The sequence below is a fragment of the Pristis pectinata genome, chromosome 9, assembly GCF_009764475.1.
Source record: "Pristis pectinata isolate sPriPec2 chromosome 9, sPriPec2.1.pri, whole genome shotgun sequence".
NCBI lineage: Eukaryota > Metazoa > Chordata > Chondrichthyes > Rhinopristiformes > Pristidae > Pristis > Pristis pectinata.
In genome coordinates, this window is record NC_067413.1 from 50,994,271 (window position 1) to 51,019,519 (window position 25,249).

The 25,249-nt window shown below is 40.4% G+C and overlaps 1 protein-coding gene across 12 annotated transcripts in view; it reads left to right on the top strand.

Moving 5' to 3' along the window:
- rims2a (regulating synaptic membrane exocytosis 2a) overlaps nt 1–25,249 on the top strand; it is an 830,253-nt gene that overhangs the window by 336,318 nt on the left and 468,686 nt on the right. For all 12 annotated transcript variants that reach the window (XM_052023914.1, XM_052023913.1, XM_052023904.1 and 9 more), the window contains one exon: nt 10,643–11,592. In XM_052023914.1, the coding sequence (XP_051879874.1) occupies nt 10,643–11,592 (950 nt within the window). The remainder of the gene's footprint in view (nt 1–10,642; nt 11,593–25,249) is intronic.

Genomic DNA, 25,249 nt, shown 5'->3' on the forward strand with positions numbered 1-25,249 from the left:
TCTCGCACTACCGCCAAAGCAATGACATCCTTCCTTAAATATAGACACCAAAACTGCATGCAGTATGCAATACTCCACATGGTCTCACCAGAGCCTGTAAAGATCAGAAACTTAACTTGACCAAGGTATAATATTGTGGCTGCAAGAGTAGGTGTATTCTCTGGCAAATGACTCATCTCCTAGCAGTTCTGACATTTACAAGGCACAAATCTGTATTGTACTAAAATGGCATAAAACCATAGATCATAAGAGGTGGGAACAAGAGTCGACCATTCAGCCCCGTGAGTCTGCTCCACCAATCAATTGGTCATGGCTGATCCAAGTACACATTCCTGCTATTTCCCCATGATTGGTGATTCCCTCACTAATTACAAATCCACCTTCGCCTTAAATTCATACAAGGGCTCCGCCTCAGAACTCTTTGTGGCAAGGAATTAACAGACACACAATCCCCTGAGTCTCAATCTGTTTAACCTTTCATTGTAGGACAATCCATCCATTCATAGGATCGTCCAAATGAAACTTTGGTGAACTGCCTCCATTGAAATTATATCTTTCCTTAAATAGATGGCCCAAAATTATTCTCAATAGATGTGGTCTCACTAGTGACTTCTACAGCTGCAGTGAGACATCCCTCCTTATATCCTCTTGAACTAAAGTCCTTTCCTTATAACCTGCAGTACTTGTGTGCTAGTGTTCTGTATTTCATTTGAAATGATACTCAAATCCCACTGTGTTGCAGTTTTAAACTTTATTTAAACAGCACGGTAACAGGCCCTTCCGGCCCAACGAGTCCACGCCACCTATTTAAACCCATGTTAACCTACCCATGCCTCTTTGGAATGTGGTAGGAAACCAGAACACCTGGAAGAAACCCACGCAGACATGGGGAATTGAACCCCGATTGCTGGCGCTGTAATAGCGTCATGCTAACCGTTCACTACTCTGGGCTATTGTTCATCCTTTCAAGATGTATAACACATTTTTCCACATTACACTCTGTTTGCCTGATTTTGGCCTATTTATTTAACCTGCATAAACTGTTTGTATCCTCTTCACAACTTCCCTTCCCACCTGTTGTTATGACATCCACAGATCTGGGTTCTTTCACCTCCTTCCTCCAAGTCTTTGACATATGTTGTAAGCAGCTGCAGTCCCAGTATTGATACCTATGGTTACAGGTTGCCAACCTGACAATGACTTCTTTATCCATCCTGCTTGTTAACCAACCCTCTATCCATTGCCAATATATTACCTCCAACACCATGCGTCTTATCGTATAACTTAACCTAGTGTGAGGAACGTTGACAAATGTCTTCTGGAAATCTAAATACTATACGTCTGCTGGTACCCCTCTATCTCTCTGGTCGAGACCTCCTCAAAAACCTGTAATAAATTTGTCAGGGATGATTTCACGTTCTTGAGGCCATGCTGACTTTACTTGGTTAAATTAGGATTTTCCCAATGTGCTGCTATTACTTCCTTACTGTGCAATGTGACTCAAGGTGATTTCCCAGCTGAGAGTAATCCAACAAGTAAGCATCTGCTGCAATGAAATGTGCTGCAGCCAGTGGAGTGTGTGCCCATCTGGGGTACCAGCTGCTGAATGATCACCTGTCCTGGGGCTCCGGTCAGGAGAGTGTCTGCCTGTCCTGGGGCACCAGTTGGGAGAGTAATTACTCACTGGAGACACTAATTGTTGGTGTTGGCCTGCACTGGGCCTCAAACCAGAAGAGTGATCATCCTGCCTGAGGGCACCAGCCTGGAGAGTGACCACTCACCCTGGGCTCTTGGTGACTGCCTGCCAATGGCGTTCCAGCTGCGGGAATGTTATAAGGGGCAATCAGCTGGCAAATCCCAGGGTGTTGAGATGGAAGTCAGTGAACACAGTTGATTTGCAAATTAGATGCCATGTGATCAGGATTTCACTGTAACAATGTAAAGATGAACAGATGAGTTCTGCTAAAACACATTTGTTTTTAGATTTACCAGAGGGTGAATTTGCACAACCAGACTTGATGGAGAATGGTTGTTTCTGCCTAATAACCCAGCCTCAGGGATTCAGCAAAACAGATAGCCAAACTATCACTGACAGACCTCCTTTTATCTTGGTGAGACAAGATTTGATGTTAGAATGTTAACACATGACCACTAGGGCACAATACACTCTGGTGTTACCTAAGATACAATCATAAAGAAAGCAACTGTAATCTTAGAAGTTATGGGATAACACTGATTTAAAGATTACAATGAGAGTATAATTTTTAAAAAAATTAGAAGGTAACTTCATGATGTAATTGAGGGGAAGAAGTTCGAAAACTTGATTCTTACAAAGCTATGGGAACAAATAGATATATTTTGGATCTGAAATGTTGATTGTTTTATTCTTAAATATGAACTGCTAGAATTGAGTGCTTGTAGAGGATGTGCCTTCCTTAAAGTGGTATCTCAATGAAAATTTTAGAATAATGAAGGAAAAGATACTATTCTTGAACTTCAGCCATGTACACCATGCCTCTGAGGAACCTGTCAACATCTAGATAGGCAAGACTGAATTAGGGATAGCCAGCAGGGCTTTGTGCGTGGGAAAACGTGTCTGACAAATCTCAAAGAGGATAGATGAGGGTAGGGTAGTGGATGTTGTGTATATGGACTTTACCAACATCTTTGACAAGGTCCTGCATGGCAGCTAGTCTGGAAGGTTAGATTACAAGGGATCCAGGAAGAGATAGCTATTTGGATTTATTATTGGCTCAAAGGTAGAAAGCAGAGAATCATGATCAAAAGTTGTTTCTTGAACTGTAGGCCTGTGACTAGTGGTATGATACAGGAGGTGATGCTGGGACCTTTGTTGTTTGTTATTTATATAAACAATTTGGATGTGAATATGGAGACACAAGAAATTCTGCAGATTCTGGAATCTGGAGCAATACACAAAAAGTGCTGGAGGAACACAGCAGGTCTGGCAGCATCTATGGAGGGAAATAAACAGTCGATGTTTCGGGCCGAGACCCTTCATCAGGACTGGAAAAGAAGAGGGCAGAAGCCTGAATAAGAAGGTGGGGGGAGGGGGAGGAGCACAGGCTGGCAGGTGATAGGTGAGTTCAGGTGATAGGAGAATTCAGGTGAATGTATGAGGCATGGTTAGTAAGTTTGTGGATGATAATAAAATAGGTGGTATTGTAGACAGTAAAGATGGTTATCAAAAATTATAGGGGATCTTGATCAGCTAGATAAGTGGGCTGAAGATTGGTAAATAGCTTTCAATTCAGGTAAGTGCAAGGTGTTGCATTCTGTGAAGTCAAACCAGGGTAGGACTTATACAGTGAGTTGTTGGACCCTGGGGAGTGTTGTGGAACAGAGGAACCGAGGAGTACAAGTACATAGTTTGCTGAAAGCAGTGTCACAGGTAGACAGGGTGGTGAAGAAGGCATTTTGCACACTGGCCTTCATCAGTCAGGGCATTGAATATACGAGTTGGGATGTCATATTGCATGTATACAAGACATTGGTGAGATGACCCTTGGAGTATTGTGTACAGTTTTGGTCACCCTGTTGTAGGAAAGACATCATAAAACTGGAAAGAGTACAGAGAAGATTTATGAGAATGCTGCCAGGACCCGAGGGCCTGAGTTATAGGGAGAAGTTGGCCAGGCTAGAAATTTATTCCTTGGAATGTAGGAGGTTGAGAGGTGACCTAATAGAGGTGTATAAAATCATAAGGGGTATAGATAAGGTGAAGACACATAGCCTTCTTCCCAGGCAAGGGGAATTAAAATCCAGAAGGCACAGGTTTAAGGTGAGAGGGGAAAGATTTAAAAGGGAACTGAGCGGCAACTCCTTCACACAGAGGGTGGTGCGTATATGGAATGAGCTGCCAGAGAAAATGGTTAAGGCAGGTAGACTAACAACATTCAAAAGCCATTTGGATAAGTATATGGATAGGAGGGGTTTAGTGGGATATGAGCCAAACGCGGGCAAATGGGGCCAGCTTGGTTGGCACCATGGTTGGCATGGACGAGTTGGACCGAAGGGCCTGTTTCCATGCTCTACTATACTATGGTCATCATAATCACAACTGAATTCTGCTGAGCTTGCAGGAATAAGAAATTTTCCTGTTGGTTTAGCCAAAGCAACAGTTGGTTGAGTTCACATGTCAAGCAGGAGATTTTGCTTGCTACTCTTTTATGGGACTCACTGCAAGCATTCAGATATATGCACAGTGAAACTCCAGTAATCTGGCATGATCAGACCTAGGTGGTGCCAGATGCTCAGATGTTCCAGTCTGTTGGGTGTTACCAACACATTTTTAATTCACTTTTTCAGATGTTACATTGTATTTAATTTCCCAGTGAAACCAGGAAGTTTAAAGGGAACATGGTCAGTTTGAAGAGAACCTGGAAATGGGGTCCCAGTGAGTTGAACTGGAGTGTGGGGACCAGGGCATCAGTGAACTAGAAGGGGGCGCAGATACCGGAGGCCTTGTGAATGAACGGGAATCGTGGGAACCAGGGCACTGGTGAGTGGAAGGGTGTGTGGACAGTGGGCCCTACTGAGTGGAAGGGATCTCAAGAAGCAGGGCCCTAGTGAGTGGGAAGGGACCATGAGAAGTGGGACTCAGGTGAGTGGAAGGGGACTCATCAGTTTCCATAGAGCCAGTACAAACCTGATGGAGGAAAGGGTTTATTCTCTACTGTCACTATTGCAGGAATGTTTTCCTGTATCACTGAATCCCAGAGACACTCAAAAACATTTAGTAGAGGCACAAGAGACTGCAGATGCTGGAATAGTCTTGATGCAGGGTTTTGACCTGAAACGTCGACAATTCTGCACCAGGAGTTCATCCAGCAGATTGGTTGTTGCTCTAGAAACATTTAGTGGCAGGTTTCACAGTTGCCTATGCCAATGAGGACAGCTTAGGCATCTGAAGATGTTCTCTTCTCCAGCAATTTAATGAGTGGGGCTTTTTCTGCTCCACTCCCTCCTTCACCACATTATCACTGTGAATTCAGTAAGACTTTGCTGCTGTGGTTTCAGAAATGAAGTGTTCTCATAAGTTAAATATGGACAGAGGAGATGGCAAGCTGCTGACTAGGAATTGGGGCAAAATATTTATTAATGCATTTGTCTATGTGTTAATCATGTGTATAAAGTGTGCCTAATTGGTAGCATAAGTATATATTCAAATTAGCAGGATAAGACTCTAGTGCCTCGGGTGATCTGTACCGGGGCATCAATTTTACACTGTATGTTATGCATGACTTGGATGAAGGAAAACTCAGCTCTATATCCAAACTTGCTGATGGCACGAAGTTAGATAACACAATAAATATTGTGGGTGGAAGCAGAATATTTGGAACATTGATAGATTTTGACGGATGCAATTCATTGTGAAGAAGTGTGAGGTCAGCCATTTTGGACCTGAGCAAGACAGATTAATGTATCTACTATATGCTGAGGAGCTAGGAACTGTGGATGAGCAGATAGATCACTATGGGTTAGTAGCTGGGTACAAAGAGTAATTAAAAACAAGCCAATGGCATGTTTGATGTTATTTGTGGGAGGTTGTACTACAAAAAGATAGAAGTTATAGTATAGATATCTGAATAGTAATGCCATTGAATGTCAAGGGTAGGTAGTTATGCTCTCTCTTATTGAAAGTGGTCACTGTCTGGCACTCCTGTGGCACAAATGTTACTTGCCATTGTCAGCACGTTCCTGAATATTGCCCAGGTCTCGTTGCATGCAGGCATGGGCTGCCCCATTTTATACAGAGTTGCAAATGCAATCAAACATCATGCAATCATCTGCAAGCATCCTTACTTCTGACCTTCTGATAGAAGGAATGTCATTGATGAAGTAACTGAAGATGGTTGGGCATAAGACACTGTCCTCACAAACCTCTGCTGTGATAAACTGGAACTGGGGTGAATGACCTCCAACAACCACAACCCCTATGTGTGAGGTATGACTCTAATCACTGGATTGTTTTTCTTTGATGGCCTTTGACTTTATTATTACCAGGACCCTTTGATGGCACATAGTGTCAAATGCTGCCTAGTAGTCAAGTGCAGTCATTTTCATTTCACCTCTGGAATTCAACTCTTTGGTACATCTTTGGGCCAAAGTGGAGATGAAGTTTGGAGATTAAGTTTGGAGCTGAGTGTTTCTGGCAAAATTCAAGCTGGGCATTGATGCATTGGTTTTTGGTGAGTAAGTGCCATTTGATAGCATTCCATAACTTTGGTTGAGGTAGTTGGTAATTAGTTGGATTGGACTTGTCCTGCTTTTTCTTAACAGGACATACCTGAGCAATTTTCCACATTGTTGACTTGTTGTCTGTGTTGTAATTATACTGGAACAGCTTGGCTAGAAACACAGCTATTTCTGGAGCACAGGTCTTCAGCCTTCAGCTGAGACGTTTTCTGATCCCTTGGCTTTGGATCAAAATCCAAGTGGATAAACTCATTATTTTGATACTACAGGAGTGAATTTCATTGGCTGGGGTCTGGCTTCTGTGTTGTGGGGAGCTCAGGGGGAAGCTAAGGTGGATCGTCTGTTATCAATAGTTGTGAATGCTTTAACCTTTTCTTTAGAACATGCATACTGCGCCCTACTAGCTTACCCACTGCAAGTAGGTCATTTGAAAATTTCAAATCTGAAATTGATAAAATTTTGTGAAGAATGTGCTATAGAACCAAGCCATTTAGATGAAAGCCATGATCCAAATGAAAGGCTGAAGTAGCTGAAGGGATTGAATGATCTACTCATGTTCCTATCCTCTTTTATACTTAATAAAATAGTTTGACCGTTGTTACAGCATTGGTTGCTTTTACCTCCATGCTTACCCAATGTACCACACTGTACTCTTCTTAAACATAATCTGCTGTTGCACAATGCAATGCCTACAGACTAGGAGTGATCGATGCTTGCCTTTCATCTTGGAGCTTCCATGTTCCTGGAAGTTTCTTTTTAGCAGTGTCCACAACATACATATGATTTAGTCTGCTGTGTCAGCTGAGGGGCTGCATTTGAGATGCTACTGTGCATCTGAATTAGGGATAGGAAAATCAGCCAACTTTCCAAATATTCTCTCAAAATCTTGTATGTTAAAAATGAACTCTTGACCTCACAATCTGCCTCTTCATGACCCTTGCACCTTATTGTCTACCTGCACTGCACTTTCCCTTTAACTGTAACTGTAACACTATATTCTCCATTCTGTTATTGCTTTTCCCTTGCACTACCTCAATATACTTATGTTTTAAAATTATCTATATGGATGGCATGCAAAACTAAGTTTTTCACTGTATCTTGGTACATGAGACAATGATAAACCAATTCCAATTCCAAAAAAATCACTTAATTTATATAGATAGTGGGATAGAAACCCACACATCAATGTTAAGAACAGCATTTTCAGTAGCGTAGGTGGAAGTATTAAATCACAAAGTTATGTTGAAAGTTCATTTTTTAAAATTCATTCAAGGGATGTGGGCTTTGTAAGCTGACACAGCATTTAATTGCCCATCCTTAATTACCCCCGAGAAGATGGTGGTGAACTGCTGCAGTCCTTGAGATGTGGGGATACTGACAATGCTGTTAGGGAGGAAGTTCCAGGATTTTGACCCAGGGACGGTGATATATTTCTAAGCTGGGATGGTATGTGGCTTGGAAGGCAACTTCCATATGATGGTGTTCCCATGCTCTTGCTGCCGTTGTCCTTCCAGCTGGTAGAGGTCAAGGATTTGGAAGGTGCCGTCTAAGGAGTCTTGGTGAATTGCTGGATTGCATACAGTAGATGGCACAAACTGCTGCTACTATGCATTAGTGGTGAAGTGAATGAATGGCTTGTTGATGGGCTGCCTATCAAGCAGACTGCTATGTCCTGTACGGTGTTGAACTACTTGAGTGTTTTATAAGGCTGCACTCATGCAGGCAAGTGGAGAGTATTCTATCACACTCCTGACTTGAGCCTTGTAGATGGTGGACAGGAGTCAGGAGGTAAGTTATTCGCTGCAGGAGTCCTCGCTTCTGACCTGTTCTTGTCGCCACTCCAGTTCCATTTCTGGTCAAAGAACAGGATATTTATAGTGGGGAATTCAGTGATGGTAATGCCATTGAAAGTCAGGAGGTGATAGCTAGATTTTCTCTTGTTGTATATCTTCACTGCCTGGCAAAAACAATGGATTTCAATACAGATAGATGTGTGCCCGTCCACCTTCAACCAAAGGAGTTTAGAATGGAGTGGTTTCTGAGTGGTGGAACACTGATTCTAGCGGAGGCCCAGAGAGATTTTGACATGTTTATGCATGGATCATTAAATGTCATTGACAGGTACAGATAATAATCAAAAAGCTCGTGCACTGTTGGCCTTTGCATCCAGGGGCTGGTTTACAAATAGGTAGAAGTACCATCTCTAACAGAACTGTAAATGTGGTCCAACAGTTTACAAAGCCCTGGTTAGACCACATTTGAAGTACTATCAGCAGTTCTTGCCATTATGCCTTAGGATGTACGTATAAACATTGTCCTTTCCAGGAAGGCAGCATTATTTTAACAGAATCGTACCTGGATTCCAGTAATTAAATTATGGGCAGAGATTATAAAATCAAGGGTTGTATTCCCTAGAGTGCAGGAGGTTTGAAAGTTGAAGTTTTTTAAGGTATTATAGGGAACAAATAAGGTAGATAGGGAGAAACTGGTTAAGGATTCTAGGGCTAGTTAGGATGTACTTTCACAGCCAAGTTTGGAACATCCCGCTGCAAACATTAATTGACCATAGATCAATTGCTGATTTCAAGTTTGAGCTTTATGTATCTTTATCCATTAAATATATTATATGAATAGGTCTGGGAGGATTTGTGCAGTTAGGTCACAGACCAAGCTGAAGGCCTACTCTTTATCATATGTTCCATTGTTCGAGTTCAACCTTCTCTCATTTCATCTTACATTGTTAAAATTGACCAAGGTTGTTCCAACATACCACTGAAAAGCTTGAAAATGAAAACAAAGTTTCTATGCCAAATAATTAACATCTTCAAATACTAAATATTTAGAAAACCCATGTTAGTAGTGCCAGCTCCAAATGATGTGAATACATAATTTACATAATTTAAAGCAAAATCTAAATCTTCAGCAATGATTTTTTTTGGACATTGTTCTATTTTGTCATCTGGACAAAAGACTTTCCCTTTCCCTCGATTCCCATTCCAGTGATAAGGGAGCGCTTAGTGGTTTCCACATTATCGTCTGTTCAAATCACTCAGATCAGCAGTTAAACCTTGGTCCATCAGAGGCAGCAACGGCAACCCTTTCTGATAAGCTGCACGGAGTAGTGCCAGTGACTAAACTGAAATGACTTCCAAAACTGGCAAAGTTCCAAGTACGACAGAAAGTTCTAGACAATTGACTGTTCAACCGTATGCAATGATAAAGCACATTTCCTGCATGATTTTTCAGCAATAAATTAAAGGAAATACAAAAATTAGTACACTGAGTTTAAAACCAATATATGGAAGTAGACTTTGAGGTGTCTGTGGGATCTAGAAAATTTATAATTTGTGACAGGAATCTGGATAGTACCCCATGTGATACAAGGTCAAGGGTAGATGCTGGATCGTTTATGTGTTGTTCTTTGAAATTATTTGAAGTGATTTTCTAATAGCCATATTGTATATGGCATTTTAATATCATTTCCATTATGCAGAATTCTAAGAGTTGCGGGAATAAAGTTAATTGATAACTATCATAAACGGAGAGATGGCTTCAACTTGTATGCAAATTTTTGAGTGAAATAATCATTTCTATGGTACAAGAGGAAAATGGTAAAGACAATCCTGCATTTTACAAGCATAACTGTCCGTCAGTAATCAGCTAAGTACCATAATCTTCCTTGGAGAATAAAATCTTACTTGACCTCCAGCTATATACAGCACATGATAACAGCATTAAACTGTAAAACTCCTCACTCCTCCTCCCTCTGTATGTCATCACATATCAAAGTTAGGTTGGTGGGCTGATGTCCTACTTTCTTGCTTTGAGATGGCTGTGCAGATTCTGATTTGCTAATGTGGATGAAATCACAATATATGGAGAGAATAATTCTGTGTGCAAAGCTCAGCAAGGCTGCAATTATTGGAAGCTTTTGAATGTAATTTTGCTGAGCTTGGGGAGATTAAGGAAAAGTGCTTGCCAGCTTGGATTTGATGCATTCTTCTGGATATAATGTTCTCTATCTCCCAGATGTGCAATGGCAAACAGAAAGGTAAACCTAGGTAGATGTTTAATAAAAAGAGGGGGAAAAAAGGCTGTAATCTTAAAATGTACAAATAAAGCTGTGAGAGGATGTTTCATGGGCCTCAATTAATTTTCTGTTTTCAATGCGATGTTCTGTGATGAGTCGTAAAATGATTTGATGTTGAAGTGCATTGATATCAGGCTTTTTTCGCTCTGTTTAACTCAGGATTAATAGCAAACAAATAAAATGCTTTAATATTTTGCAATTATGATAGCCGTAATTAGTGCTAAACTGTCTCTCACAATCTTCAATTTTAATGTACAGGAAGGCATGGATGATTTAATTTAACACCTTGCTGTATGCAAAGTACTTCTGACTGAATTTATATTTATTTCCATTTAGGAAAAGGAGCCCATCAACATCCAGGGAACACAATCGAAAATACCACCAGAGGGACGATAGAGCAGATCCATCGCAGTATGCACTTTTGGAAAGTGCAATGCAAAGATCACCTACAGAATATGCAGACCGTGACAAGCGATCACTGCGTGGGTCATGGGCTTATGATGATTCTGAACATATTGAGTACAAAGAAAGCAGGGACTCCACTCGTAGAAGTCGAAGAAGGTCTCAAGAGTTCCGAGATTTGGTAGATGAGGATATTGATATACAAACTAGAGATGAGTATGAGCGACAGAGACGAGAGGAAGAGTATCAAACTCGTTATCGTAGTGATCCAAATTTGGCTCGTTATCCTGTCAAACCTCAACCATACGAGGAGCAAATGCGGATGCATGCTGAAATGTCTCGGGTACGTCATGAACGAAGACACAGTGATGTTTCTTTGGCATATACAGAGATGGATGATGTACAAATTTCAATGCATAGAATGGAAAGGCAGTCAAGACAACGCTCTGCATGTGATCGCAGAGTCCCTGTGCAAAGTCAGCGTTCTTACTCAATGGAAAGAACTCAAGACATGCAAGGGCCTAGTTCTAGTTGGCAAAGGACCCCAAATCACAGTCCACCGACACCCAGGCGAAGTCCAATTCCATTTGATAGGAGTGACCTCCGTCGTTCAGATTCAATGCGGAAACAACAACACTTGGATCCAAGTTCTGCTGTTAAGAAAACAAAACGGGAAAAGATGGAAACCATGCTACGAAATGACTCACTCAGCTCAGATCAGTCTGAATCAGTAAGGCCACCACCACCAAAGCCGCATAAAACAAAGAAGGGAGGTAAAATGCGCCAAGTCTCATTGAGTAGCTCGGAGGAAGAGCTTGCATCTACTCCAGAATATACCAGCTGTGATGATGTAGAGATTGAGAGTGAAAGTGTCAGTGAAAAAGGTAAGCATTCACAGACTTTATTTCGCTTCTACTGTGTTAAATAATTTAACGGATTTTGATTTAGGTTAATGTGTAAGTATGTTGCTCAAAGTTCTTAGTTTAATTAAAACTAATACCATTCAGTTATTTGGATTATATTGTTCACAATTTTGATCCTTGCTCAGTGTGGGGTTAAAAAAAACAATTAGCATTAGAGTCCAAGTTGAGAATTCATTCATGGTGCTTTTTGCTGGTTTTTATCCTGCAACTGCTGCTGGAATATGAGGTGCATAAAGTTTAAATGGTCACAGACTTGGGCTCATTGGTAATGTCTCCATATCGGTAGCTTAATGAGACTGTCCAGTTTCTCAGAAGATAATTAGACACTTGGGGAAAGTATCACTGTATGGCTGGCATCCATGGAAACACATCACAATAGAAGTTTGTGTTTTCAATGAGGAAAGGAAAAGTTGGAAAATATTTTTAATAAGTTAAAGATAATTGCTCGTAAAATATACGTATTTATATTATATATGTAACAAGAACAGAAGTTGTTGCATATTTACCAAGTTTATCAAAAATAGTATTAATTTTGTTGCTGTTAAAGGTATTTTCTTGTCAATGTGATGTGTAGAATGTAATGCGGTTTTAACTAATGAATAGCTGAGCCATTAGACCAGGAAGGCTTCGGTCTGATCACGAGTTGACATGGAATTAGCTGTTCTCAGCTAGGCCAGTAATTGGGGCTAAACCATTATCCAGTTGGAAGTGTAGTCATATCAAATGAGTTTTGGTTTTCATATCTGATAATTGAACTATCCACCAATATGCACTGAAGTTAATGAACCAGTGAAGTACCTGAATTATATCATCCCTTTAGAAGAGGAATAAGTAGAGGAATAAGTATTTGTAGCTAATCAGGTTTATTTTTAAAATGCTCTTCCTACTTTTTAAGGACTTGTGGAATTATTTGAAAGGTAGCTCTCATTATGAATGGAAAGTTTGTTTTCTGTTGGCTTAATTGTTCAGATAAACAGTGACACCATAATAATTATTACTTTAATACTTCAAAGCTTTGTATAGATTTGTTATCATGTATATAAACTGAAAACTAAAGAACCAGTCACTTGTGTGTACTTGGCCTCAGAACAAGGTAGGCGATACAAAGTAATTCTAAAATATGAAATATTGGCATATATTAATGTGCATCAATATTTTAAATTTAATGTGGGCAGTGTTTTCAGTATGTAATCTCTTCACTGCCAATAGTGTTATAAATAAGCAAGGTATGTCTGCCCCTTGGTGCACTGGCAAATTGGAGTCTGACTTTCTTATTTCAAACCTGTTTTGTTAATATTGCATTTATTTCAAAAGAAAATGAATTCCCACTTCCTTTTCTGCATTTTAATACAATTCCCAATATCCGGTTCCTTGTGTATACTGACCACACCCAACTCGACCTCCCCACAATCTCTCCATCCTACCATTGTCACTGATTTGTCACACTCGGTTCAACATCTAGTGCTGAATCCGCAAAAATTTCCTTCAATTGGGTATAAAGAAATTAAAGCTGTTGTCTTCTAACCCTTCGACAAACCCTCTTCCCTGGTGACGGCATCCCACTTTTAAGTCATTGATTCAAGCTAGAGTAGATCTTGGTGACCAATTTGAGCCTATGTTAAGCATTCAATCGCAAATTCCATTACCAAGATCATCTTTCTTCACCTTCATGAAATAGTCCAGCTCTGCCCCTGTCTTGGCTTATCTGCTGCTGACACTCTCATATATGCCTTTGATCTATTTCAGTGCTTTCCTGGACAAACTTGGTAACATTCTTAACCAAAGATGCCTTTTTTCATAGCAATCAACCTTGCACTCATTTGATCCAACTGGTCTCCAGTTTGGCAAAGCCTTTTTTATAAATTCTCATCCTTTTCAGACCCTTGTATGGCCTTTTACCTCCCTATCTCTTCCAGCTCCACAACACTCAGATCTCTGAATCATTTCAATTCTTCTCTCCTATGAATCCATAATTTTATTTGCTGTACTGTGGGTGGCTATGCTTCTGGTGAATTGGCCCTTTGCTCCAGAATTCCCTTACTAAGGCTCTCAGCCCACTCATTGTTTCTCCTCTGTTAAGACACTCAAAGAAGTAACTTTTTAACCATCACCTTTGATAGTATCTCACTGTAGGCTTGATGTCAATCTTTTATTGGTAGGGAATTGAAATTGAAATAATGCTCAAAAGAAAGGCGCAGTGGAAAAAAATGGAAATCTACAGCTATGTCCCATTTATGTTAAAAAGCTGCTTATCTTAAAAATAGAATGATCACCAATGTGTGTAAGAGTAGAGCTCCATAATTGTGTAAGAATTTTATCACAGTAAATTGATATCATTAAACAATTATTCTTTGTGCAGAGAACATCTCAAGGTAGATTTGTTGTCATCCCTGCGGCATATTACTTTATAATATGGATTTTCTAATGAGGGCATTACCATTTGTGGAGTTCATTCTAATCACCATCAGTTTGTCATGGTCATGTCTTGTGTATATGTGTGTGTATGTTTATGAGTATGTAGAACTTATGCATTTGAAGATGTATTAATTGCCTTTTAACTTTGCCAGCTACAAGTCACAGAACAAAAAGGAATTCTGAGTCCATTTTTCTACCCAGATCACAAGCTTTTAAATTTCTTGTGGTAATGATGCATTATCACTGATTTTGTAATTCTACCAGGGATGTAGATTTGAAGGAACTATGTACTTACACAAAAAAACTATTTAAAATTACACACAGTTTTTCCAATTATGTACCCTTCAGATCAGTTAATTTACTGCACCCACATCAAAATACAGACCAATGTCCTCCCTTGGAAAGCACTGTGGCATGATATCTGTGAATGACTAATGTTCTGCCTAATATTTCTAAGTATCACCAAACTCATTAATGTTTCTTAATGCAGCAACTCAAAATGGGAGCAGCTGATTTATTTTCAAACATTGGATGACATACATTCTTGTGGTATTGATAGATTGTGTCTGTAGTAGTATTTTGGAATTTGTGGTCATTTATATATCTCCAGACAATAAAGTTTATCATTGTTCAGCCTTGTAACTGACATTTAATTCTGTAATGCAATATTTTTATCAGCTCTGTGGTAATTTAAGCAACTGAAAATCAATTATTAGAAAGGATTGGCACCTCTGTGTGCTCGTGGCTGCCATTGTAAATGTATCTGGATTGTCTGTGCGTGTGAAATACTTATGCACACAGCAGTAATGCAACCAATAATTGATGTGCTGTGATCTAAACACACACTTCAAAAATGACATGATCTTCAAATCCAGGGCGAAGCCTTCATGGGAACCTTGAAGAGCTAGACCCACCTGAACAATGTGATGTAAGCACTGGACTTTTCAAGGATAGTCCCTACATCACAGGTAAGGACTTCCACTTTGGGCAAAGAGGAAGATGCATGATGACCACTCCCTTTAAGATCCATCACTCAAAGCAATGTTGCCATAGATCGGCCCTGCTACTTGAAGAAGTAACCATCACCAAGTGTTCCTGCCACAGCAGAAAATCATGCTTTACACATCACTTGTGCAAGAAAATCAGCCTCAACGTTCCTGAATCAACCTGCCACAGCTCCCCTGGGCTATGCAATTTCAGGGCAAATTTTCAAGCACAGGAGAACTTGTAGTTCCATTTCCTTCATAGTTTCAATTCTTCAGTTAGATCAGCTTTGACTAACTGGTTTGATTGTCGTATGTTATTTGCAAATGCTATGAAGCTAAGTGTTGTTGGAGCTGGATGTCAAGATATTCATTTAACCTAATAGAAATCTTCTGTTTCTCCTCACTCATTGAAAAGATTTACTTTGTTTGTCTTTTATACAGAACCATGCCATAAATGCCATGCATGTAGCAGCTGTATAAAGCCTTATGGTTGGCCAATATTCTGAGATCAGTCTCTATTCTTTCAATAAATATGATAACTGATTATAGATTCAATTGAAACTGATAATGCAGAATGGAATAAATTACTGAATAATCACATAGAAAAAGATACAAAAGGGAGGCAGGCCATTCAGCTCTGCCAATTCATGCTGGTTGTATTTTTTAGTCTTGTGGACAATTTAAATTTTATGTCCATTTATATATATGTGAAAAATGATATATAATTCTGAGCATTTCCAAATGAGCATAGCAATAGTTCTGCAGAACCTAATGCATTTGCATTGATTATCTCACCAAGTTAATACTATTGATCTTTGATTTCACTGGAACATAATTTCAACACAAAATCCTTCCATCTCCATCCTTTTCAAAGGATTATCTAATGATTCAAAAGAGACAAATAATAATCCTGCAAGGAAAGTTCTAACCCTCCCAAGAGTACAGTGCTGAAGGAGAATCTGATCCAGTTCCAGCACGCACCCATGTTTTCATATCATAGAACTGCATTGAAAAGCAATAGTGAAACCTCAAAATTTGGTCTGCTGCTAAATTGAACTAATTCATTCCCAGAGTGTAAGAGCTTTGTCACTGGGAGGATGAAAATACTGGCTGATGGTGACCTCCATTAAAGAAAACTTCCTTCCTCCAATTGTACAGTAGCGCTTAATGAAATTCAAAAGCAAAATTCAATAGCTGTTGGAAAGCTGAAATAAAACAGAAAATGCTGGAAATACCCAGCAGTTCAGGCAGCATCGATAGGCAGAAAAAATGAGTTAACATTGACCTTTCAGTTGACCAAAGTAGTCTTTATCATGTTTTTGTGTTTTGGCTTCTTTAATGAGAGAGGTGATTAATCTATTTTTAATTAAGAAATGGTTATTAAAATAAATTTAGCTTCTGTCTATAGGATAAATGCTCAAAACAGTCACATAATTATACACAAATAAAGCACTTGTCCAAATAGTGGTTCTTACATACCATTTCAATTTGAGAAAGTGACCCATTGCAATTCCCTTTCTGAAATGTTTTAATGTTAAGTCAAGTCGAGTTTATTGTCATGTGGACAAGTACAGTGAGGTATGGGTACAGTGAAAAACTTGCTCGCAGCAGCATTACAGGCATGCAGGTTTAGACAACACATAAGTTGTACATAATTTATACAAGACAGTGAAGAGAAAAAAACTTTGCAAAACAAGACAGTAATGCAGAAGAAAACACAATCAGAGACAAATCCATGGTAGTATAAGAGGTGGTCCACTGAGTTCTGTTGCTGAGATAGGATTAGGATTCATACACTTGAGGCCAGAGTGGGGATGATACTGGGGAAGCTCACATATGGAGAAAAGTAGAACGTTTGAGAGGCAATCTGACTGGCAAATCACTTGCCACAGAGAGTTTATTATTTTATTCTGATGTTACACTGAGAAATGGCAGTTACCTCCTAATGATTCCATCTCTTGCCTTACTGGAAAGATCAATAAGATTCTTTGTTCATTCTAATATAAATGCAAGGTGGAGATCCTTGAAAACTGTAGCCTTGACTTTTTCCAACAACTGTGACTCTATAGCTTTGTTGTTCATTTATGGGTCAGAATGTTGAATGGCTGTTATCAGCACTGTCTGTATACATAGTAGATTTGGTCTGTTTTCCCATTCTGGCTTGACACTATATTATAACCTAAACTTATGCCCTTACATGGGGAAATATTTTTGGTTTCTTACCTTTTTGGAAGAAGCTGATAGACAGGCTGGAGAAATCTGGAGTAGAAGTCAAATACAGAAGAGTGAGGGCATCGTCCTTAACTCATGTTTTGACTGGCTTCAGGAAATTGCTTTATTGGACAAGTGAACTTAGACTACTAATAAGGGTAGGACTTCACCTTTTTATATAGTACGTAGATTGTTGTCCTATATATGTATATAGGAGCATATTCGTTGACACAAGGTCTTGTCTCACTCAAATGTTCATCAATCAGCCATTGATATAGACATGGTTGGAATCCAGGGCCATTCTATCGTCATTTGGCAAGATATTAGATAATGGTCTTGATTGAAGAGACTAATGACATTAAACCGTAAATATTATCCTGTACAACCTCCAAATTTATAACAACACTGCTGGAGAAAAAATAGGTTTGGCAGGGACAAATATAAGGAGGGGTAACTGAAGAGGAGCGGCCAGTGAGGAGCGGCCAGTGTGTGAGTGGCTCAGGGTAGGAGTGGAGCTTGAGGCTTTGGCTCAAGAGGCTTCGGCGAGCAGAGGTTGAGGAAGAGCTTGCTCCCAGAGAGGTAAGGCCAGTAAGTTCCTTTAATATAACTAACTTAGGAGAAGGTAGTGATGGCAGCAGTTAGGGCAGTCGTGTGCTCCGTATGCAGCACACTTGTCCCTGATGACTACACCTGTAAAAGGCGCATCCAACTGCAGCTCCTGACAAACCGAGTTAGGGAGCTGGAGCTGGAGCTGGATGGACTCCAGATCATTTGTGAGGAGTTTCAGGGAGATAGTCACCTCTAAATGTCAGGAGGCAAGTAGCTGGGTGACTGTCAGGAAAGGGAAGGGGTATAGACAGAAAGAGCAGAGCACCCTGCGGCTGTTCCCATCAACAATGTATACCGTTTTGGATACTGCTGGTGGGGATGACCTACCAGGGACAAGTTGCAGTGGTCACGTCTCTGGCACCGAGACGGGACCCTCGGCTCAGAAAGGAAGGAGAGAAAAGAAGAGAGCAGTAGTGATAGGGGATTCGATAGTTAGGGGGAGAGATAGGAGGTTCTGTGGGAGACATCGAGAATCCCGGATGGTCTGTTGCCTCCCTGGTGTCAGGATCCATGATATCTCGGATCGAGTTCACGATATTCTCAGGAGGGAGGGTGAGCAGCCAGATGTCGTGGTCACGTGGATAGGAAAGAGGAGGAGGTCCTGCAAAGAGAGTTTAGAGAATTAAGTGCAAAGTTGAAGGACAGGACCTCTAAGGTTGCAATCTCAGGATTGCTACCCATGCCACGAGCTAGTGAGGCTAGAAATAGGAGGATCATGCAGCTAAATACGTGGCTAAGGAGATGGTGCGGGAGGGAGGGCTTCATGTTTCTAGACGATTGGGCTTTGTTCCAGGGAAGGTGGGACCTGTTCCGACGGGACAGTTTGCACCTGAACTGGAGCAGGACTAACGTTCTTGCGAGGAGGTTTGCTAGTGTTGCTCCGAGGGGGTTCAAACTAGATTTGCAGGGGAAGGGGAACCAGAGTGTTAGAGCAGATAGTGAGGTGGAGGAGGAAAAGGGTCATGCGAGGACCGCATGTATAGACAGAAATCAAAGGTTTGTACGTGATAGAAATGTTCTCAGGTGCATCTATTTCAATGCAAGAAATATTGTAGGTAAGGCAGATGAGCTTAGGGTGTGGATTGGCACGTGGGATTATGCCATTATTGCTATTAGTGAGCCTTGGATGCAGGAGGGGCAGGACTGGCAGCTTAATGTTCCGGGGTTCTGTTGTTTCAGACATGATAGAGGGGAAGGGATGAAAGGGGGAGGAGTGGCATTACTAGTCAGGGAAAATATCACAGCTCTACGTAGACAGGACAGCCCGGAGGGCTCGTCTACAGAGGCCATACGGGTGAATCTGAGGAACAGGAAAGGTGTGGTCACACTAATAGGGTTGTATTATAGACTGCCCAATAGAGAGAATTGGAGGAACAAATCTGTAGTGAGATAGCAGACCGATGTAAGAAACAGAAAGTTGTAATAGTAGGGGATTTTAACCTTCCACGTATTGACTGGGACTCCCACACTGTGAAAGGGCTGGATGGCTTGGAATTTGTCAAATGTGTTCGGGAAAGTTTTCTATATCAATATATAGAGGTACCAATGAGAGAGAATGCAATACTTGATCTCCTATTAGGGAACCAGGCAGGTCAGGTGACAGAAGTATGCGTAGGTGAGCATTTTGGGTCCAGCGGCCATAATGTCATTAATTTCAAGTTAATTATGGATAAGGATAGGTCTGGTCCTCGAGTGGAGGTTCTAAATTGGAGAAAGGCCAATTTTGTGGAAATGAGAAAGGATCTTGGAAGAATGGATTAGGATAAGTTGTTTTCTGGCAAGGATGTGCTCAGTAAGTGGAAGGCCTTCAAAAGCAAAATTTTGAGAATGCAGAGTTTGCATGTTCCTGCCAGGATTAAAGGCAAAGTTAACAAACATAGGGAACCTTGGTTTTCAAGGGATATTGGCAATCTGGTTAAGAAAAAGAGAGAGGTGTATAGCAGGTATAGACAACTAGGAACAAATGAGGTACTTCAAGAGTATAGGAAATGTAAGAAAATACTAAAAAAGGAAATCAGGAAGGCAAAAAGAAGACATGAGGTTGCTTTGGCAGATAATGTGAAGGTAAACCCGAAGGGTTTCTACAAGTATATTAAGAGTAAATGGATAGTATGGGACAAAATTGGTCCCCTAGAAGATCATAGTGGTGGTCTATGTGTGGAGCCTCAGGAGATGGGGGAGATCTTAAACAGTTTTCTTGCATCAGCATTTATTCAGGAAACTGGCATAGTGGATATGGAAGGAAGGAAAACAAGCAGTGGTGTCATGGAACGTATAGAGATTAAGGAGGAGGAGGTGCTTGCTGCCTTACAGCGAATAAAGGCAGATAAATCCCCCGGGCCTGATAAGATATTTTCTTGGACCTTGAGAGGTACTAGTGTAGAAATTGCAGGGGCCCTGGCAGATATATTTAAAATGTCCTTAGCCACAGGTGCGGTGCCGGAGGACTGGAGGGTAGTTCATGTTGTTCCGTTGTTTAAAAAACAATCTAAAAGTAAACCAGGTAATTACAGGCCAGTGAGCCTGACATCAGTAGTGGGTAAATTATTGGAAGGTGTTATGAGAGATCGGATATACAAGTATTTGGACAGCCAAGGGCTGATTAAGGATAGCCAGCATGGCTTTGCGCATGGTAGATCGTGTTTAACGAATCTTGTAGAGTTTTTTGAGGAGGTTACTAAGAAAGTAGATGAAGGAAAGGCTGTGGATGTTGTCTACATGGACTTTAGTAAGGCCTTTGACAAGGTCCCACATGGGAGGTTAGTTCAGAAAGTTCAGACACTAGGTATCCATGGAAAGGTTGTAAACTGGATTGGAAATTGGCTGTGTGGGAGAAGACAGAGAGTGGTAGTGGATGATTGTTTCTCAGACTGGAGGCCTGTGACTAGTGGTGTGCCTCAGGGATCTATGCTGGGGTCATTGTTGTTTGTTGTCTATATCAATGATCTTGATGATAATGTGGTAAGTTGGATCAGCAAGTTTGCTGATGATACTAAGATTGGAGGTGTAGTGGACAGTGAGGAAGGCTTCCAAAGCTTGCTGAGGGATCTGAACCAACTGGAAGAATGGGCCAGAAAATGGCAGATGGAATTTAATGCAGACAAGTGTGAGGTGTTGCATTTTGGAAGGACAAATCAAGGTAGGACATACACAGTAAATGGTAGGGCACTGAGGAGTGCAGAGGAACAAAGGGATCTGGGAGTTCAGATACACAATTCCCTGAAAGTGGTGTCGCAGGTAGACAGGGTTGTAAAGAAGGCTTTTGGCATCCTGGCATTCATAAATCAAAGTATTGAGTATAGGAGTTGGGATGTTATGGTGAGGTTGTATAAGACATTGGTGAGGGCAAATTTGGAGTATTGTGTGCAGTTCTGGTCACCTAACTATAGGAAGGATATTTGTAAGATTGAAAGAGTGCAGAGGAGATATACTAAAATGTTGCCGGGCCTTCAGGAGTTGAGTTACAGGGAGAGACTGAACAGGTTAGGACTTTATTCCTTGGAGCGCAGAAGAATGAGGGGAGATTTGATAGAAGTTTACAAAATTATGAGGGGTATAGACAGAGTTAATGCAAGTAGGCTCTTTCCACCTAGATTAGGAGAGATAAGTACGAGAGGACATGGCTTTAGGGTGAAAGGGGAAAGATTTAGGGGGAACATTAGGGGGAACTTCTTCACTCAAAGAGTGGTGTGAGTATGGAATGGGCTGCCGTCTGATGTAGTAAATATGGGCTCACTCTTGAGTTTTAAGAATAAATTGTATAGATACATGGACGGGAGAGGTCTGGAGGGTAATGGACTGGGTGCAGGTAAATGGAACTAGCGGAATAACATTTCAGCACAGACTAGAAGGGCTGAATGGCCTGTTTTCCGTGCTGTAGTGTTCTATGGTTCTATGGTTCTATTAAAATAGACTCATGGTCAAACTACAGCTATAATGCAGTTATATGGTGCTCCACCCACTTTCAAAACAGTGGAAGTATTTGAATAGATACTTGCTTGTGAAACTGTGCACTTTCAGTTTAGTGAAGGGAAGGGATACAAGATTGCTCTGGATTATCAGTGTTTTTCCTGCTTATCTTCACTTTTTGGTGCTCGAACTGCTTAAAGTTGTATCAAAAGGATGAAAAGCACTCAGATTTAACTTTTGGAAAACATCAGGTTCACCATGGTTTGCAATTAGTCAGACTGCTCTGCCATTTAATAAGATCATGGCTGATCAGGAACCAAATGGCTTACTCCTGCCCCTAATTTCTATGTTCATGTGTGATAGCAATGAGAAACAAACTAGTGTGTTTCTTGGGTTATAAACTGAACATAAAACCAGAGTAGACAAAGTAAACAATGAATAAATTTGATGCATTTCGTGCTCATTGTTAGAATAAAAAAGACTGTGTGACTGGAAATTACTGAAGTAAACCTTCACAGTGAATAGATTAATATAGCTTCAGTGGCTTACTATAGATTGGTTAACCACAACAGACATTTTGATTGACAATCATGGGCATAATACTTCATGCCATCAGGATAAGCAAAGCTTCTTCTTCAAAATTCTCTTCCGTGACCATTTCATATGTCACATCTATCCAATTAGCAGTATTCGGTGTGCTCCTTTGTAGGCCACTGTGTCTGATGTGATTGAAAAGAAAATATGTCAGACCCATAACAAAATGTTAAATAACATTCTTTAACTTCTGAATTAAGCTAATAAGCTGTTACAAATGAAATAATAAAGCTATCATTTTTCAATGAGCTGCCCCAAATCCTAATCTATTTTAAAGTGATATTTTTGGACCCAGACAAGGTACTGGTTTGTCATACAAGTTGACGAGCCAAATGATGTAACCGAATGGTTAATTTGTGAAGATTTGTATTCTTCACAGGAGGATTAATGCTGTGGGAATACACTTTGTGAGATAGCTGAGTTGTAAAAGGAGAGGGCTGAGTCCCGAGGTTTTTTGTGGAACCTCGGACAAGAAGGAGGAATTGGAATATGTCTCCAGAGTTGGGGTTTATTGCGCTCCTGAGTTCATTCTGATCATTGCATTTTTCTTAAGAAAAGCACATGCTCAGTTTGCCAATTAATGTATAATATTTTAGAATATTTTGCTCCTTTGCTGTTTTGTTTTTGTTTGGTGCTCATTTTTCATTTTTTTGTTTCGACTGTTGAGACCTGTCATTATTTTCAAATTCTGTTGACGTTGCATAGATGAAGAAGAGTTACAGATAGTGAAATAGGATTTTACAGAAAATGCAGCATGGTAACAGACTGTTTGGGCTTGGATTGTTGCTCTTAAATCTCTGGAGTTGGAATTGAGCCCAGACCTTTGTACCTCTGACAACAAGGCTGAACATCATCCTGTTTTGGTTTCCAATGATTTTAGATCCCAAAGTCCTTCTAAGTAATCTATATTGGCTATCAACAGAAACTCTTGAAGAACATCAACACGATCTGTTCATTTAATTTTCTTCCAATATTAGGGTAAGAGTTTGGGAGAAACCAAATCCCCGTGGATCCATGTGTTGCCATATCAACAGGACCACTATTAAGAGATGTTGTGGTCATCTGAGAGTAACAATTTGCTTCCAGTCTGTCCCCTTGCACAATCAGGTACTCAAAATTCATTTTCTTGCATAGTGCCCATGCATTGACACTCCTTGGCACTACAAAGTCATTTCATCAGAATTGCATTTCTCCTTAGCCATCATCCTACACTGAAGAGGTTCTACTGATTAGGTATACTTGCAAACTATTGTTAACAAGGCAGTTAAATTGTATGAAAATCAAAGTACTAGTTGAGATTAGTGACAACTACATTAATACAATATCTTTCCACATTCAGCAACAACAAATGTTTAGAGTTCTGCAGAACTGAAGGGCCATTGGGCTGGATCGTACTTGACTTGGCCCACACTTGAGTTTGCATCCTTTGCCTAGTATTGTTCCTGCAACCACAGTAACATTTAGTGAGTCCAAACAAGTTCAATCCAGGAAGAGGAGTGGACCACAGGCTGTGCAAGCCAAAGCCCTGGGTGACCAGATTGTCCTGGTGGCCTACTGGCAGTTCTTGCTGAAATTGAAAATGATTAAAAAATATTAAAAAAGTTAAAACACACATCACATGCAAAGTAAATACAAACATTAATTAAAATTAAAACCAAAATGAACTATATACCTTTTCTATCCAGGTTGACCACCCCATTAAATGCACTTCGGCTGGTGTAAAGCTGACAGGCCAAGTAGAAAGTATATCCGGTTCCCCAACACAGGCAATCATGAGCACTGTTGTGAGCCCACAAATGGAGTGGAGTGAAAGGCCAGATATATCAGTGTCTTGCCTCCAGCCCATTCCCAACTTCCAGGATGCAATGCACGGAAGCAGAAGTTCAGAATGTGCTGACAAGTGTATGGCATGCAAACCAATGGATCTCTATAGAACTGCAGACAGTCACTAGCACAATCCAATCTGTCAGATTAATGGTTATGTGTTGTATAGAAAGTAGAGACGGAATAACATAAAACCTTTATGGAAGGACCAAATTTACCAGGAATAGCAAAATATTGGAGAAATGTCACAGAAAATACAATGACAGTGCCATCTTTAGTAAAATGAAATTATCAGATTACTGATTACATCTGCCACAAGTACCTCTGGTTGACATTGCTAAAATGGGCTGCAAGTGCAGCTCAAACTTTTGGACAGGAGCAGCAAGAAGGAGACAAATTAACGAACATGTAGTCCTCTCATTCCATTTCTATTGTAGCTGATCTGTAATTTAACACCATTTACGTCATGATAGCAAATAATTATAAAAGCAAGCTATTAATTAATTGTTTCATTACAGTAATGTTCTCAGACTCCCCACTGAGATGATAACACTACATAATTACAGAATTGTAAAAGAGGCAGGGGTTCCACTAACTCATATCGGTGTTGTCTCAATTTAAACTACACATATAGAATAACGGAATGTAATTTCTCTTGCATAGGCATTGTTTTTTGTGTGCTGTACAGGTGAATTTTACCTAAAGTCACATCACCAGATGTGTGTATGTAGTGTGTATGTAGTACACTTTATTCATTTGGGTGCTAAATGTATATAATGCTGGACATGTATAGTGACATCAAACAAGGCCCACAAATGGAGCACTTCCACCCTCTTGCAGGGTGGGAGGGGACTGAAGTGTTCTTCAAAACACTGCAGTCATTTGAGTCCTCAACCACGTGCTTAACTGACAACTCGAAGCATGCTGAGAGAACACTAACCACACCCACCTCCATGCCCGGATGGATTTTCTCTTCTGCCATGAAAATATCCATCTCATAATTCTATCCACATCCTCTTGAATTCTGTTGCCGTTCTCCTCATTGTTTACCACAGTCATTTCTTGTCAGC